Source organism: Nicotiana tomentosiformis, chromosome 2 (assembly GCF_000390325.3).
Source record: "Nicotiana tomentosiformis chromosome 2, ASM39032v3, whole genome shotgun sequence".
Taxonomy (NCBI): domain Eukaryota; kingdom Viridiplantae; phylum Streptophyta; class Magnoliopsida; order Solanales; family Solanaceae; genus Nicotiana; species Nicotiana tomentosiformis.
The window spans coordinates 184,489,100-184,507,714 of NC_090813.1; the positions used below are offsets into that span (position 1 = coordinate 184,489,100).

At 35.8% G+C, this 18,615-nt stretch overlaps 2 protein-coding genes across 2 annotated transcripts in view; one reads left to right on the forward strand and one right to left on the reverse strand.

Moving 5' to 3' along the window:
- On the reverse strand, window positions 1-5,165 carry LOC104088007 (putative B3 domain-containing protein At5g58280). Its single transcript, XM_009592610.3, has 8 exons — window positions 5,046-5,165; window positions 2,480-2,582; window positions 2,043-2,120; window positions 1,853-1,948; window positions 1,372-1,430; window positions 1,136-1,295; window positions 529-735; window positions 1-420 (listed from the first exon to the last, which is right to left on the reverse strand). The coding sequence occupies exons 2-8, from the start codon at window positions 2,555-2,557 to the stop codon at window positions 217-219; spliced, it is 882 nt and encodes a 293-aa protein (XP_009590905.1). The 5' UTR covers window positions 2,558-2,582; window positions 5,046-5,165; the 3' UTR covers window positions 1-216.
- Window positions 2,907-18,615, forward strand: part of LOC138906231 (uncharacterized) — a 26,655-nt gene continuing 10,946 nt past the window's right edge. The window contains exon 1 of the mRNA XM_070194762.1: window positions 2,907-3,243. Coding sequence (XP_070050863.1) covers window positions 2,907-3,243 — 337 coding nt within the window. The remainder of the gene's footprint in view (window positions 3,244-18,615) is intronic.

The following is an 18,615-nucleotide window of genomic DNA, read 5'->3' on the forward strand; positions in this document are numbered from 1 at the left end:
TTTGTGCAAAAGAGCTGCAGTTGTATTTCTTTCATAAGCCTTACGAGGAGCTCTAGGAACTCTGAATAGTTGTTTGAACAACGAGCTACATTTACGTACCATTAGTGCCAATGTCAAGATTAGTTTTGAACATGTCTTGCACATTGTTTCAGTAAACTTGATATGCTTACCTCAACAAAGGCTAAATTTTTAACATGCCTACAAAATGATGCTTCTTTACTTTCTTCTAGTACTGCGTCTCGTGGCTGAAGCCACTACAGAAATCTCTTCTTTAGCTGCCGTTGGAACTTCTGATTGATTGCTACTTTTCTTTCTTTTCTTTGTCACACTCTTTGATGTTTCTTCAGCTTCATTCTCTCCTTTTTCTGCACCAGATTTATCCTCTCTACTTGAACAATGGGATGCCCGAACTATATACACCTGTGAATCTCAAAAATAAGAAAGTAATGCATTGAATTTGAACTATATTATATGACTATATTTATTTCATGGACAAAAGGACAAAAGGATTGCACACCAAAATCCAACCTTGAATTTTGTTGCCTCAACCAATTCAAATACTAGAGCATCCCCATCATCCAGCTTATGATCTAGCGCAAATGCTCTCCATCCTCCGCTTAGTCCAGTTCTTTTGCCAATAAAGAGAGCTTCATACTCTGAACCTTCCTCATCCACTAACAGAACATCTACGGTAGACTTGGGAAGATGATCTTCACAAAATCTTGTAGGAAGTCCCTGATATCATTTCATAGTAGGCTTAGTGAAAAGATAGAATGTCAGCTCATTTCACAAGCAATATATTTATCAAAAATAAGAATTTATTGAAAGGATAGATCATACGAGTCTAGCAAGATTTTATTATTATTTTTTCCTTTTGTTATTAGGGATAATTACCTTACTGGGATGCCTTCCAAAATAATAGCTGGCAAATGTATATGCTCTGTATGTTAAATGAATATACATATAATATACATATTGTTTACATAAATATACATAATCCATGTATATGTTTTTTGTATATTTGAGCTACCATCCGTAATTAGTTTGGGCCCATAGGCCAAAAATGAAAAAAGCCCTTGTTATTTCCTCCATGTATCCTTGGCTTTTGTAACTAGCTAGAGTATGGAAAACTTACCAACCAGAAACAACTGTAGACGTGAGATCGGACCATAGACTTGATAAAAGATGGATTTCCAGACTGTAGATTGCTCTGGAGCTTTTCTGCACTTTTGATAGCTTGTGCTCTCTCTTGACATGAAGCAAGTTTTACTTCTTCCAACGGTCTTGCTAGATAACTGCCAACGCAAAAGCAATTATTCCATAACTGGGACGTAAAACAATGGTGTCCAGACTCAGAATTAACCATCTCACCTTGCCCATGAGGAACTCAATTTTGATCTTTTCCGAAAAGATGGAAGTTCCATATCAATCTGAGATGAGGATTGATTAGCAACAAATGAGAAAAATAAACAACTGATAACCAGAGCAAGAAAATTAGCAAACAAATGTTTGAGACGAAAATTTTTCACTAGCAACATAAGCAGTCCATTTCCTAGACTCTTAGCCCAAGATAGACCCCATATTAGAAACTTCAATCTCTACCTACAATGAACTACAATATGAGACATCAGCGCTTAAATATTTCATGTAATCTCAATAATAATAATAACCATAATCTTGATGCTCTTTCAATATGATTACATAGAAGAGGTGCACATGTAAACTATTATGTAGAAAATGACATGAGTATACCATTATGTAGATTCTTAACAATTACTATCTTAATTCTGAAAGATGTGTCATTCACTATGTAGTATGTACCGTGTACTAAAAGGAAAACATGAAATCTTACCTCATCGCGGTATGATGGAACAGGATTTCTAGCCCGTCCAGACCTTCTTGGCTCCAACATGTAAACATCGTTTGCTTTTTGTCTAACTCGGGTTACCTATGCATGATAAGAAAATAATATCAGCTAATGCATTCTTATATAAGAGCCACATTATATCTTTATAGAAAGGAAAATAATCATAACATGTCACCTCATATTTCTTTTCGGACTTCTTCTCGGACTTTGCAAGATCAGAAAGGTTTTTAGATATATTCAAAATCCCCAGATCCTTCAAAGAGGAAAGCAACATAGTAAGAAAAAGAGAAGGCAATCATTACAAGTCCTACAAAAAGATGTAAACTCTGCAGCATATTTGTTGTTGGCAACAAAAGGTAGGTTTTATGAACACATACAACTTTTCCCCAAAAGATTGTTCATAAAAACTAATCCACATATACTACTTTCCACCAGAATTGTTTTCAAAAACTTGAACCAAAACAAATCCAAACACCGCCTAATATTTCATAAAGTTGATATTGGTAGATCATCCACATGTAAGCCTTCGATCACTTAATTTCTCCTTCAAAGAAGCATCCAAAAGTACCATCAACCGAAGTAAAAGATATTTTGCCTTAACAAGATTACTACCTCGAATCGTTTCTTATTGTCCAGAACCCTTTGCCTTCGGACCTCCTCGTAACTATTTGTGCCATTTTCATTTGCCATTGATTGTAATACTCAAAATACTTCCCTGATCAGAAAAAGAAAAGAGTATTTACTGTAATGCAATTTGGAGTTGAAAAGTGAAACAAACACCTCTAACTGTTTTTTCACCTGCAAATCATATTAAGTACAGGTCATTTGCTAATTGCATGAAGATAACCAACCAATCTTGGGAAGCAGAAATTACTGTCGCCAATTGGAAGATTAGTTACTGTACTGTTTACCAATACCAATACATTCAAACTTTTTTCAAGAATGTTATACATGGATAAGTTTTACCAGAGTGGTTGTCAGACCTACCATGTTGTACGGAGCAGAGTGTTGGCCAGTCAAGAACTCTCATGTTCAGAAGATGAAAGTAGCAGAAATGAGGATGTTGAGATGGATGTGCAGTCCTACTAGGATTGATAAGATTAGAAATAAAGATATTCAGGACAGGGTAGGAGTAGCCTCGGTGGAGGACAAAATGCGAGAAGCAAGACTTAGGTGGTTTGGGCAAGTGAAGAGGAGAAACACAGATGCTCCAGTGAGGAGGTGTGAGAGGTTGGCCTCGGGTGGTCTGAAGAGAGGTAGAGTTAGGCCAAAGAAGTATTGGGGAGAGGTAATTAGTCAGGACTTGGCGTTGCTCCAGCTCACTGAGGACATGACCTTTGATAGGAAGGTGTGGAGGTCGAGGATTAGGGTAGAAGGTTAGTAGGTAGTCGAGTGTGTGTCTTCCCCATACCGGTAGCACTAGTAGTCAGCCTTGTATTCGGTATTGACAGTCTTGATTACTACATGATTTCTTATTATATTGCTATTGATACTGCTTGTTCTCTTATTATCTTGTTATTATTACTGCTTTTTTTTTTTCCTTGACCCGGGGATTTATCGGAAGCAGCCTCTCTACCCTCAAGGTAGGAGTAAGGTCTACATACACACCACCCTCCCCATACCCCACTCGTGGGATTATGCTTAGTTTGTTGTTGTTGTTATACATGGATAACACCCTTAAACTAGTGGCTTTGCAGTGCAGTACTATTTAAATTCCCAACAATTGACCAATCCAGCGTTAACGTCGCAGAAACTCTAAGATCCATTGGAGCTTTAAGCGCAAAGAGCAAATAAAGTGAGGGCTTTAATGAAGAAAGGTGCAAATTGAGAAGAACTACAAATACATATATGTAGTCCAAGACTAATAATTATAAGCATGAATAACAAATATATGGATAAAGAATTTTTTTTAGAAAATTACAATAAAGTGAAACATCAACTGTTTAGTGTCGCCTCTTCTGGATTATGCCCGTTGGCAAGGAGAAGAATGCCTTAGAGCCTTGATGACAAATGCCCGCTAAGCAAGGTGGAGTGCTCAACGTGTTTTGCACCTTGATTCTAGGCTTAAGCGCACTTTAAGCGCGCCTTTGACCACAGTGGACCAATCAGGAGCTCTAATTTAACATAAAATCTAAATGCCTCCAGAAGTGACCAAAAAGAAGCGTTTAGCAACAACTACAACTATTAGAATAACTAAGCCTCAATGGGGTCGGCTATATGAATCCTTTATATTCATTCCGCTCCATTTGGACATGTTTCATTCCAGTTATTCAAAATTTGTCTTTCAAGACGAATAGTGGTCTCCTAACACTAAAGTTCTCTATGTTATAACAGAAAGCAAAAACTCTTGAATCATACCATCCCAAAAGAAATGTTGAGATGACTTTTTTATCAGCAAATGGCCAAAATAAAAAAAGAGAAAAATTCGTATAATCCTGCTTACCTTTAGTAAATGCTAGTACAAAAAAGCACCAAACAGAACTATAGTTAATTCCTCTCTAGTCCACTCTTCTACTCCACACAAAGAAATCAATGAATCATTCAATTATGCCGCAATTCCAAACTAATTGAAAATTAAATTCATCATAATTGACTACTTTTATATTTGTTATCAACCTTCATAATTGACTATGCTTTTGGAAGCTCACATACACTGAGTTCAACCTCACATAAAGAATCCTTTTTCCTTTTTTTTTTTAATTTTAAAAAGAAAGAATCTTTTGGGTGAAAATCAAAAGATTGAGAAGCTGAAATACGAAAATAGCAATTAGCAAATCACTACACAAAAAACCTTGTTTCGAGCAGCACTAGTAGTGGATGCAACCCACTATCTGGAACTCGGATTATATACATAAGCTTAAAAAAAATAAATTAAAATTTTAATTTGTTCATATACATTAAGAGGGTTCACTACTTTTAAATCCTGTATTCACTTCCTTAAGATGTACAATGGCATACGTAAAAATGTCATCTTTTTAGCCACAAAAAAAAAAAAAAAAAACACCCTCAGAAATGAATTCACAACAACGAATACTGTTGCACATATATATAGATTTCCTATGCCTATTACTACATAACAAGACAAATGTATAAAAATGGGTAAAAAAAAAAAAACCATAGAGTATAAAATCGTCAACCCCAAAATTAAAAATATTTTTGAGAGCAGGAATAATCAAACCTGAGGCGAAAATGCAGCGGTGTTGAAGGGGCCGAATGTGGAGAAACACAGAGAAGAGAGCGCCTTTTTGAAATTTGAAAACAGTGAGTACATGTGCCTTACAGCTTTGAGTTTCGTGCATACACTAAGCTAAAAAAAGGATTACTTATTAACGTTAGTTAAGTGATACACTAAGCTAAAAAAGGACATTTATTAACCCAAGGACTCGTTTGGTTACAAGAATAGGGATAGTAATCTTGAGATTATTTATTTCACAGTTGTCTTGTTGTTCTTAAACCACGGTTAATAATGTGTTGAGAGGCGTATTTTAAGAGTATGGGTGCACCATACTATCGTTTGGTTTGACTGCATCAAAATTTTGCCATGATAACAACTTATCAAGCAAATCGTGATTAATACTATTATCACAAGAAAACATCAGTTCACGATTATTCTTAACAAAATTTTCGTACTTTAAAAGTGATTAGAGGGTGATAAAAAATGGTTAGAGGGTGATCGATGTTCGTAAAAATGTTGGGACAAATGAGGAGTTGCAAGTTTTGATTTTTTTTAGAAACCGAAAAAGAGAAGACAAAATATAAAAGAGAAACAGAAAGGGGGATAAACTTATCATGACAGGGGATTCGAACCCTTAACCCGGATAATCAAAAGGGCACACGGCCACCAATGGATCAAAGTGGTGTGTTGTGCACGGGTTCACCAGATGTATTTAATTATTTTACCATAATAATTACAGTGCTATACATAATTTAGGGACGGGAGTATGGGTTCACGTGAACCCATACCCCTCCATATAAATATTCCCCTGAATGTGGGATAACAACCCGATATTATTAATCTTTTTTGAGAAAATGATCAAAATGGTCCTTGATGTATACAGGCTGGACTATTTGGTCCTTGATATATACCCCTTAAATGTAAGAGTTAATACCCTAAAACATGCTTAAACTATACAAGTTTTGTCAGTTGCCTACCTAAACTATCACATGTCACCGAAAAACCCCTGAACTATATCCCTCTTCATAATAAAAACCCCTCGTCGCATTCTTACTAGTGCGTGTAATACACTCTCCAAATTATTTTAAAATCTGCCACGTGACAATCTACATGAATATTTGTTTATGTTAATCTAAAAACAGACTTAATTAAGATTTTAATACTCTTTATTATATCATTATAAAAAATTACATGGTAAAAATAAAAAGGGGGCTAGGGTTAAAACTAGTGGGTCAATTGTAAAAAACTCATTTTCTCTTTGCTCTTATCGGAGAATGGCTACACTAATCTCTCAGTAGCAATTTTCTCCATTAATCTTCGTTCTAACCTTGATTGCTTTGTCTATTCTTGCTTCCCTTCAAAAATTGGGATAAAAACTAAGATTTCTACTCCTAAATCGGTATAGAAGATTAGGGTTCTGATAGACCTAAATTCTGAAGATTGTTGAAAGGAGATACCTAAATTGGTAAAGAAGATAGCTACACACATGTCCTATTTCTTTATTTCCTAATTTCTTGGAAGGCATTAAACCTCATGCTTTACAAATACTTGAAAGGATGTTCCTTCTTTCAAATAAATTTATGTGAAAACTGAAGGATGGATAAAACGAGAAAGATAAGAAATAAAATAAGAAATAATGAGAGAGAGAATTTCGTATTGATTCAAATGAAGAAATGGAGAAGAAAGACAAAAAAAATGGAGAAGAAAGATTTAAAAAAATGAGGAAGGAAGGTGAAATATAAAGAAAAAGTGGAGAAAATAAAAGGAAATATAAATTTTAAAAAAGAAGGACTAATTAGCTGTTAGACACGCCATTTTAATGGCCTTTTTAAAGTCTTCACGCGCTCTTGGGTAATTTTTTATATATATTTTATCACATAAGCGACGATGGAGTTTTATTATGAAGAGGGATATAGTTCAGGGAGTTTTTGGGGATAGGCGATAGTTTAGGTAGGCAACTGACAAAAGTTATATAATTTAAGCGGGTTTTAGGGTATTAACTCTAAATGTAATAGTCTTCAATGTATGTAAAAGGTGGATCATTTTGATCTCATACCTAGGGCTATCTAGGGTCAGGGGAGTATCGAAACCGGTATCGGTACCGCTCTGTACCAGTCTGCTTTGGGGGTAGAGGTAAGGGATTTGGTTAAAGGGAACAGGGTATGGTACCGAACCGATATCCTTAACGTTTTCTTTAAAGGTAATTGTTTTTGTACCGTTAGCCAGCAGTTCTTTTTTACAAAATAGCTGTTGGCAAAGGTCAAAAATGTCTATTTTTGCCTTCCAAGACCCCTAACACCCCATACCCCCTAATTTATATTTTTAACCTTTAAGTTTGTTCAAATACACTTTGACCCTATTTTAAAACCATAAATACTCCATTTCATTCTTTCAATTTTCACAGAAAACTCTTTTATCTCTCTTATTCTCTATCTCTCTCTATCTTTAACTGCAATTAATATTCTAGCACTATTATTAAGTTTCACATTTATTTTTATTATACTTGTGTTGCTATTTGTTGTTATTTTAATTATTTATTATTAAAAATAGCTCTTAAACTGGTAAAAAAAGTGTGTAATAGATTGACTAAGGGTAATGCTAAAAAGGGGGTCCTCGACTCCTCATTATGAAACAAATCCTAACCAGTCCCGGTTTAGGCGTTACATACAAGAAACATATAATCATGTTTTCAATATTTTCCTAGAACAACTGTTAAAAATAATATTTGCAATGATGAAGGAAATGAAGACTTGTTGAAATATTAGAAGAGAAGAAACTTTGGCTTTTCAGAAATAATTTAAGAAAACGACGATACCTATAGTGAAATATTATCTACCAGAGACAGCAGGGACGCAGAAGAACATGTGCTATCAATTTCAAGCAAAGAACTAATAAAAGTTATTAAAAATTTTCGTAAATTGTTAAAAAAAATAAATAATTTTATTTTTATAAGTATTAAAATAAAAGTATTGAATTTTTTTCATCCATTAAAGTTTGTTTGAATTTAAATATAATATTTTTTTAAAATTTGAATTTAAAAATACCCCTAAGTACCCTTATCGCGCCCTTAAATACTCCCCTAGGACCGGTAGGGGTACCCAGTACGGTACCTCTAAAAGTACCCTTACTCTTTACCCTTAAATCCCTTTAATCACAGTCCCGTTAAGGAACCCTCCCTCACTGGTAGCGCCCCTATACCCTGTCCCTTTAAGAATCCAATACCCTCCCCTTAGAGGGCCCTACTTATACCCTAAAACTAATGGTGTAAAGTTAAAATATTGTTCAACTTAATGGTGCAAAGTTAGAATCAAGTAACCTCCCCTTTGACAACATTGCTTCTAGCTTTGATCCACAAACTCCATTCTTCTTCTTTCTTCACTTACGTTACTGCCACTCCTCCCTTTACTTTCTTGATTTTCTTATCCTCCTCTTCCTCTAGAACAACCTCCTTGTGATTTTCACAAACACAGACAAATACCAAGAATCAAGTGGAGAAGATAAATTTTTGTATGTATGAATATAAAACTAATTGGGTGAAAAGAAGTCCACATTCAAAAAAATAAAGAAAAAAACCCATGGTTTTAGATGCAATTTGTCTTTTGAGCTGTTACTATTTAATAATTTTGAAGAAGTGAATAAACTCTATTTTATAGAATCAATAGTATTTGCAGAATTTTTCGAGTCATCGAATAGGAGCAAAAAATGCTCAACATGGGAGCAAAAAATAGGGAATGAGGAACCTTCAGTTCCAAAAAAAGAAAAGAAAAAAGAGAGGACAAAAAAGGATGTTGATTTTTATCCAAAATCAGCTATGAGATTTTTTCAGGCGGGACTTGGATTAGTAAGACCGATAACAAAATGAGGCACTAACACCGGTAATTTTTAATCCATGGAAATTGAACTTTCTCGGAGAAAAAATAGAGTATAAAAGCCTCAACCTATGGTAGTCGAACCTGGGTACTCTTCTAATGTGAAATGCATTAGGTTTAATAGATATATGATGACTGAGGAGGAACCATTAGTTTTAAGGTACAGGATCAAAATGATCCACTTTTTACGTACATTAAGGACTATTTCAATTAAGGAGTGTATAGCAAGGACCAAAACAGATTAACCCATATACATTAAGGACCATTTTAATCATTTTCTCAAATTTTTCTGTTACATCCCACATTTTCACACGTTTAAGTATGTTGTAATTTAGTCGCCATAAGCTCGGAGATCAAGACTATTCTCAAGTTTGAGTGTATAAAACCATGCATAGCACATGTTGTAAGGTTTAGAAGTTAAACGAATTGAAGAAAATAAGTTTCGTCGAAAGTCGGCAAGTTGGGAATGTTATAATCCGTACTTTTGGGGGAGACTAGGGTGCTTAACATGATAAAAACGTGATGTTATGAGGTATTTCAGTCGTATGATAGTCGTGTGTTAAGTTTTGAAGTCAAGCGAGTTACGAAGCAAAAGTCGATAAAAGGTCGCAAGTTACGTTTACAATTTTACTGAAATTTTTGGCCTAATGTTACTGAGATTTTATCTCAATGTAATTGTATTTACGGGATCCACCCACAAAATTAAAGATCTACAAGTTTAGTTTCCAACGTATTAAATCGTTTGTCGATACAATATCTGAGTAGAGAGATATTCGCATTTTTACAAGACTGCACAGGCAGCCCCTATAGGACCCACCTAGGCGGTGAAAACTTATCCTTTTATTACAAAAACGGGGGAGGCCCTTATCTCTCTCATTTTTTTTGATGAGAGCACACCCCATATCTCTCCGAAGGCTCTTTAATAGCTCTCAAAAGTTTAAGCGTGATTTCTAAGATAAATCACATATATCTAACATCAAGAATCTCGTAACGATAGCGAAAAGCGCTTCTATGATGTTGTGGTGAGATTAAAGGTCGGTGTGAGCTAAGAGAAGCTTGGATTTCGAGTTGTAGTTCCTGTATAAGTAAGAACAAGGGAGTTACTGCTCGATTTTCTATAAGTTATACGACTAGCCAAATACGATGGTTATGACATTATATGTTGACAATATTATTTCACTTGTTATAGACGCAAGAAGTTGTGTTAAGCTTGGTTGAGGAATAAGGAAGAGATCCTACTGGTATGTTAAGGCTCACCCCTTCATTCTTTTGGCATGATCTACGAATAAACCTAACCAAAATAACGTCCATTCAAAAGGAACTTTATTCTTAAGATTAAAGCTTGTGAATCTCATTGTTTCATATATATATATATATATATATATATATATATATATATATATATATATATATATATCATAGCTTTTATTGCCGCTCTTTGTCGGGACCACTTTCTGTCTTGATAGCCTTTGAATCTTATGTCTTCTTATGATGTGATTCTTCGAGTTAACAAAGAATCAACTGACCAGGATCAAGATCTTGAAACGAAAACGTGGTTTGTGGGTTGATTTCAAGAAATAATGTATCTCAAGTTTTAGGACTCGGAATCTGATGATTCAAAAATGAGGTAAAAGATGACAATCTGAACTATAAGAAAGATTATTTACTCGTTCAAAACAAGTAAATAACGATGTTGCACCAGTTCAATGGAAGGTATGAATCTATGATATCAAAAGAACGAATTTAGATCAAGAAACGTGTTCTTGAAAGATCAAGAACTAACCAAGTTCCTAAAGTCACCACTTGAAATCAATTAACGTGATAAAGAAATACCACACGCAATTAAAAATAAGATAAAGACTATCACTACCTTGTTTGGAACCAAAAATAAGGATAAAGAAGACAAAATAGAGAAAAACAATCTATTGTAAAACTAGGCAAACCTTAAAAACGTGAATTGCATTCTACAAGGCAAGAGAATCCTTTATATAGGCCTAGAGTCTCTTCTTTGATGATTACAATTTCTATTCTAATAAGGAAATAAAATAACTAGAGACAAGGAAAGTAAAATCCTTATTCTACAAGGAAAAGAGACTAGAATCCTACTAAAAGAAAAATCCTTATTCTAAACGGAATAAAATAAATCCTATTTTAAGAAGGAAAGGATCTTGACTTCTTGAAATCAATCTTGGGCTTTTTGAACTTGAAGACACGTCCACACGCCTATTTGTGGGCATATAAGAACTTGTTTTTGGCGAGCTACATAACAAAAGGCTAATATAGCTTCTTGATTTGCATTATCTTATGATCCTTGTTGATTCCCAGACAATTGATACATGCACAATTACATAACGATAATCGGAGGATAACAACATTGAGATACCCCGATCAGATCCGTAAGACCCTTTAGAGTTATTGCTTGCATTGCATATATATATATATATATATATATATATATATATATATATATATATTGTGAATTTTATTTTATATATATATATATATATATATATATATATATATATATATATATTTGTGAATTTTATTTTAACCATGATTTTAATCTATGATTAATTCCTAAATGCCATTAAGACAATAAATGAAAGATGAAATATTTTTGATGATTTTATGATTTAAAACATTTCTAAATATGCATGAACAGTGTGAATAAATGCAAAACAAATAAAAGAAAATTCCTAAAATTCTATAAAAGCAATTAAAATTATTTTTGGACTATATTTAGGAGTAGTTTCATATATGGGGCAAATATTACGTGCTCACAGCTGCCCCTCTTTGCTCGAGAATATGAAGAGTTTTCGGGCAAAGATAAAGTGAGCAATTATGAATAATATTTCCCCGTATGATACTCCATGGGAAGCATTTTGAAATTTTTTTACCGAACCTTGCTTCCGAGGTTCCTTACATATCCTTGGCTATAAAGGAATCAGGTTAGTGTAGTTCTGAAAAATTTGGTAGCTGGGACTACCGAAAAGCTGTGATTTCACTGCTATTGCTGCTGATACTGCTTGCTAAACTCCTTATTACACCAAAATCAAAATTAAAAGAAACTACACAAGCCTATTAGCTATGAGTTACAATATTCCTATCTATAAGTCTTATGAAACTTGATCTTGAGTCTTGACTGGTTCTTCATGCAGACTCTGATATGAACCTTGATGCTTGCTAGATATAGGTGCTTGTTCATTCTTCTACGGCTTCTTCTGATCAAAATGGGAAATGCAATGCTCGTGACTTCAGTCATGTCTTGAGCAGTCCATATCCTTTTCATCTGCTTCTACATTTTGGATTCATTTCTTTTTTTTTCTTTTTTTTTCTTTACTCTGGATTGAGACTTCTTCTTTTGTTCATCTCGAACCCTGTGTCTCGAGATAAAACCTGCTTATATACCAAAACAAACAAACGAACGAAAAGTTTTTGCCCTAGTTTTTACTAGTAAAATTTCGTGAGTTATTTTAACAAAATTCTAAATAATTTTTTTTATTAAAAGCAATGAAGTGTCGGGAACGCTGTCCCTGAAGAGGTCATGATGATGATTTTTTTATTTTTTGAGATGATGTTTCCTCATTGTCAAAATGATGCCTCAACTAAAGATTGGTGTACCTTATGTTAGAAAAATGCGGTGAGGGGATGGTGTACCCTATTTAACAAAGATATCAGGGAGTGGTGTACCCTACGTTTAAGCTCAATCAGCTAGGAAGTGGTGTACTCTATGTTGGAAAACACATCTAGGTTTATATACCCTATACTGGTAAACAGACTAGGGAATGGTGTACCCTATATTATCAAAGATATGAGGGAGTAGTATACCCTATATTTAAGATCAATTGGTAATGATATCAGGGAGTGGTGTACCCTGCGTTTAAGCTCAAATCAACTAGGGAGTGGTGTACCCTTTGTTGAAAAATACAACTAGGGATTGGTGTACCCTATACTAGTAAGGAGACTAGGAAATGATGTACCCTATGTCTAAAATATCATTAACTAGGAAATGGTGTACCCTACGTTGGAAAATATATATATTCTTACCAAGCCGCACTATAATCGGCCGAGTATGGCACTTATATGTGCACACTACTGCAACCGGTCATGAGACATTACCGAGTCCCTATTAAGGCCGGGTACGACCGAGTCTTCTTCGAGGCTGGGTACATTATGTTATGACATGATTTGCCCTATAGAGTGGCTTGATACTATATTCTATGGCCCAATTGAGTGGCTTGATTTTTACAGATATGCATATGTATCCATGATTGTGACAGTGTATGCCCTTAGAGGCTTGTTATGAGTTTCAGGTTGACTTCTATACTCTTCCTTCACATTTCATATTTTATTTATGTGTATACCTGCCTTGTATATTCAATATATCTTTCGTACTGACGACCCTATGCTGGAGCACTGCTTTTCATGCCCGCAAGTACAGATAGAGATTCAGACGATACCTCACAGTATGTGACTCGACTCAGCTGAAGATTGTCACGCTTCCTTCTTCCACAGCTATTTAGTGAGCTGATAGGTATGGTGGTTGTATGTATATACATAGTTAGGTATGTCGGGGTCCTGTCCTGGTCAGATGTTATTGATGTACTCTATAGAGGCTTGTAGACAGTCGTCTTGTATATAGTAGTCTTGTGTGGCTTTGTCGGCTTTCTTAGTGGACCCATTGTGTTTATATTGGCCTTGTCGGCCATGTGGTGTGTGTGTGTATGTGTGTGTGTGTGTGTGTGTGTGTGTGTGTATATATATATATATATATATATATATATATATATATATATATATATATATATATATATATGTATGTTGGGCCTTTTATGCGTGCATGTAGTTATGGCTTTTGATCAGGTAATCACTCGTCAGATGTCTTGTCGGCCCACGAATGGTTGAGTATATTACACGTATGAGGATTGGTATGCTCGGGCCTTAGGTCACCGGGTGCCGACCACACCCCAAGGTTGGGGTGTGAGTGTGACATTTTCTCTCAGTATCTTTTAAGAAAGATAAGGTTACAAATAAAAATTTTATCTAGTGTAAAGTCAAATACATATTTTACATTATAATTAGTCTATTTTATTTCTAGTCAAACGAATCAAACATCTATATGTATAACATGTTGACTAACTAAACGAACCCCCAGGTGTGGAGAAAAAATATATACTACTATACATACATTGATTTTGTGTAAATGATGAGTGATTAAAAATCTTCTAATTAGACATCTATATCACGTACCAACGTTTAAAAAGGAATTATGGGGTCCGATTTACAATGGTTGAATCATCTAGGAAAACTCATCAGCTTAAAACTTAGGAAACTATATGAAAAAGTATTAGTTATACCTCATTATTAAAAATATTTAAAAATATATGAAAAGTTATTATAAAAGAATGAATTTATGGTAATGTCGTTATTCTTTTTGATACGGAGTATCCTTTTGTCACAACCCAAATTCTATTAGAGGTCGTGATGGCGCCTAACACCGCTGTTAGGCCAGCCAACAATAATTGATTAACTTAATTACTCATTTAAATATTTTTAAAATTATAATTTCCTTCAATTAAATAGTAAGTGATAGACTTTACAAACTAAATGATAGTATTTTCACAACTACAATATTGGACAACCTATAACCACTCCCAAAATTCGGTGTCACAAGTACATGAGCATCAACTAGAAAATATATTAGAAATACAACATCTGTCTGAAAGTACAATTAGACAGGAGAGGGTAGATAACCCTGATGGAGACTATGTGTGCTGCGAATTCGCAACATGGGATGCAACTCACCTAAGTCCCCGAAATAGCTGCGCCTCTGCGCCCACAAATCTGCTAGACATATATGCACCTGCAAAAAAATGTGCATCAAGTGTAGTATGAATACGTAAATCAACGCGTACTCAATAAGTATCTAGTCTAACCTCGAAGAAGTAGCGACGAGGGGTTGACTCCGACACTTACTATGGGCTAACAATAAATACCGATATTATACTTAAGCATGAATTGTATGAAACAACTATAAACTCAATAACAAGAAGTGAGTGGACAATTTTTTTATTAATAGAAAATTTTTTCAAATTTATTCTCATCATTTAACAATTTATATCTCAAGCCAAAGAAGCAATATCAATTATAATTGGTTCCAAAGATTTATCATGCGCAAATTATGCCAAGGTCGTACGGCCCGATCCAATATAATATTTAAATTGTGCACTACCGAGGGTCGAACGTCACAAATCGTAGATGCATCTATCTGCTACCGAGGTGTTCGGCCCGCTCCACAAATAAAAAATACTTTAAGGAAAACACAAATTCTCAATAACAGTCAAGTGTTTCATTCACAACTTCAAGTAAGTTAAATTTAATTCTTTTATCAGGTTTCAAAAGATTTAAGTAATTAAGTTAACAAGTAGGGTACAAACATTGTAAGTATAGCATGATATGGGTCCTAGACTACCCGAACAATAGTATAATTAATAGCTACGTACGGACTCTCGTCACCTCGTGCGAAAGTATCCCCTACAAATAGTAGCACATTTTAATTCAATTTACCTATGGGGTTAATTTCCTCTTACAAGGTTAGAAGAGAGACTTACCTCGCCTCAAAGCCTACTTTCCGGTCCAAGATTATGCTCAAACCTCTAATTTGGTGCCGAACAATCCAAAACTAATCAAATAGTATATAAACTAATCAATACATGTTCAAAAGTTCATATTCCAACTATTAAAGTGATTATCCAACCCTAAATGTAAGATTCCTAAAATTCACCCCGGGCCCATGTGCCCGGATTTCGGATATTTTTGAAGAAAGTTATTACCCATAACCTCACGAACTCAAATATATGATTTTTATTACATTCCATAACCAATTTCGTGGTCAAATCCCATTTTTATCCAAAAACCTATGTTTTCATCTAAACCCTTGATTTTACCAAATTTTTACATGTCAATCTACCCATAATCTATGTATTTAACTCATATCATGTATAAATTATTTACCTCAAAGTGATAGGTGAAAACCCCCATTCCAAGAGCTCCAAAATCGTCCAAGAGATGAAAGAAAATGAGCTAAATGGCCTAAGCCCCGCATGTAATAGAGCTGTGCACAGGTCTTAGATGTCGCATTTGCGACACCTGGTTCGCAAATGCGACAAACTCATCGCAAATGCGAACCTGGGCTCCCACTGCCAAGGTCGCAAATGCGAACACTTCCCAGCTCAGGCTTCTTCGAAATTGCGAAGCCTTCCTCGCAAATGCAAGGTTCGCAAATGAGAACAAATTCTCTCATTTGCGAGACCTGCAACAGCTGCCAAGAAACACCAGAAAAACTAAAGTTTTTCTCATCCTCCCGAACGTCCGAAACTCACCCGAGCCCTCGGGGCTCCACACCAAATACCCATACAAGTCTAAAAATATCATACAAACTCGCTCCAGTGATCGAAATACTGAAATAACATCAAAACCACGAATCTGACGCCAAAATGCATGGATTAACTCATGAACTCAAAAACTTCTAAAAATACTTCCGCGTGTGCGATTCCTATCAAATCAACTCGGAATGATGCCAATTTTGCGTGCAAGTCTTAAATGACATTACAGACCTACTCTAACTTCCGAAACCGAAATCCGAACCCGATATCAAAAAGTCCACCCTCGGTCAAACTTTTCAAAAACCTCAAATTTTTATTTTTTGCCAAATGACCCCGAAACGACCTACAGACCTCCAAATCCACTTTCGGATGCGCCCCTTAGTCCAGAATCACCATACAGAGCTATTCCTAGGCTCGAAATCCCCAACGGACATCAATAACATTGAAATGTACTTCAACCCAAATTTATGAAATTCCTCCAAAATGCCAACTTTCCATAATAGGCGCCGAAACGCTCTCGGGTCATCCAAAACCCGATCCGGACATACGCCCAAGTCCAAAATCATCACACGAACCTGTTGAAACCTTAAAATTCCGATTCCGAGGTCGTTTACTCAAAAGTCAAACATTAGTTAATTCCTCCAACTTAAAGCTTCCGAATTTAGAATTTTCTTTCCAAATCGACTCCAAACTTCCTGAAACTCAATTCCGACCACACGTACAAGTCATAATACTTGAAGTGATGCTATTCATGGCCCTAAACTATCGAATGACGCGCTAGAGCTCAAAACGACCGGTCGGGTTGTTACATTCTCTCCCACTTAAATATACGTTCGTCCTCGAACGTGCTAAGAACTGTTTTGGAGTTGTTTGAAATCACCGTTTAACACATCGTGCACCTACTCGTTCTACCACAACTCAGTTAAGCACATTAGCTCAAGGCAATCTGAAGATCTTCCCCTTTATTTAGTCAAGTAAGCCTTAGAGTCAAATTCCAACATCCGAAATTCTCCACCAGGCTTATTTCCAACATACGAACACCGTATCAATCACTACACACTGCACCAAACACGATTGTACACCCTTACTAAATTCTTACCATGCACCGCGTAACTCATTTGCCCAAGGAAATCTTTCCAAAGCACAACGACTAAAATTTCCACTAACCCGAAACCCGTAATGTACCACATGACCAATTAAGCCTTGCTTTAACTCTCGCAATACAGCCACGATAGAGAAGATGTGTAGAACTTATAACCACCTGCCGATTCACAATTTATGGAGTCTCTCCTCCCGACAAGAACCATTACCTCATTCTGGACTGAATAACAATATTTACTCTTTAATATGCTTTATATAAATCTGATTGCACTGATCCCAGGTCCAATAATCTTGTTTCACCCAGTACAAGCTGCTCAGGCAATAAGCCACCTCAGATACTTCAAAAGCCTCATATGATGCCACATTGTGCTAACAAGCTACAAACTCAAATGTGATACATAAGGAAAACGAACTCTGGAATGAATTACTCAACCCACGTAACTAATTTAGTAACCGAAAAGATGTTATGAATCATCCTCAGAAATGAGACACAAAACACACATGAATAGCTATGGGAAACTATACTCAACATCACACTGTTGCGTCGTGCAACTCGACCCACACATGATACCGTTGTGGCGTGTAACCCGATCCAACCATGATACCCATGGCGGCGTGCCACCCGATCCAAACAACATACCCATGGTGGCGTGCCACCCGATCCACACATAATAATCTAAAGAAGACACATATCGAGCCGTAACGCTTATACTCACGAAATGCCCGAATATCAACCATAAGCACACCAAGTGCATAATACAATTCCTGGGGAGACGGGTAGCGTCATACGCTATAAAACTCAAGCACAACTACGGTGCAATATATGATCTACATCTCGAGAGCCATCCTGCTCACATAACACCACCATTACGCGGGACCTCAACACATTATACAAATAATCAAGCCGTCTCACAACCCACATGGCACAATAGAGTATTACATGAAATAGCTGGCGACGAAATTAACATCCCATGCCCGAATACTCTTCCATAAGGAATGTTATGCGAAATGAACACACCCAGGCTGTGTAGAGTACACATCCACATTTGGACCCATCAACGAACCTCAAACCGATTCTGATCATACCATGTTTGGGCAAATAATCTCTCAAGGATCCACAATGACCCTTTTCCCATGACACGCAAGAACAACCGTCGAATTCGGAATAAACTTCCACAATTCACAACCAATTGAATAGAGCGCCTTTTCAGGCCTAAA

Coding starts and splice junctions, on each gene's coding strand:
- LOC104088007 (XM_009592610.3), bottom strand. CDS start 2,557: ATGGCAAATGAAAATGGCACAAATAGTTACGAGGAGGTCCGAAGGCAA. Junction 2,121..2,479: donor ACAATAAGAAACGATTCGAG/GTAGTAATCTTG, acceptor TCCTCTTTGAAG/GATCTGGGGATTTTGAATAT. Junction 421..528: donor TTGAGGCAACAAAATTCAAG/GTTGGATTTTGG, acceptor TGAGATTCACAG/GTGTATATAGTTCGGGCATC.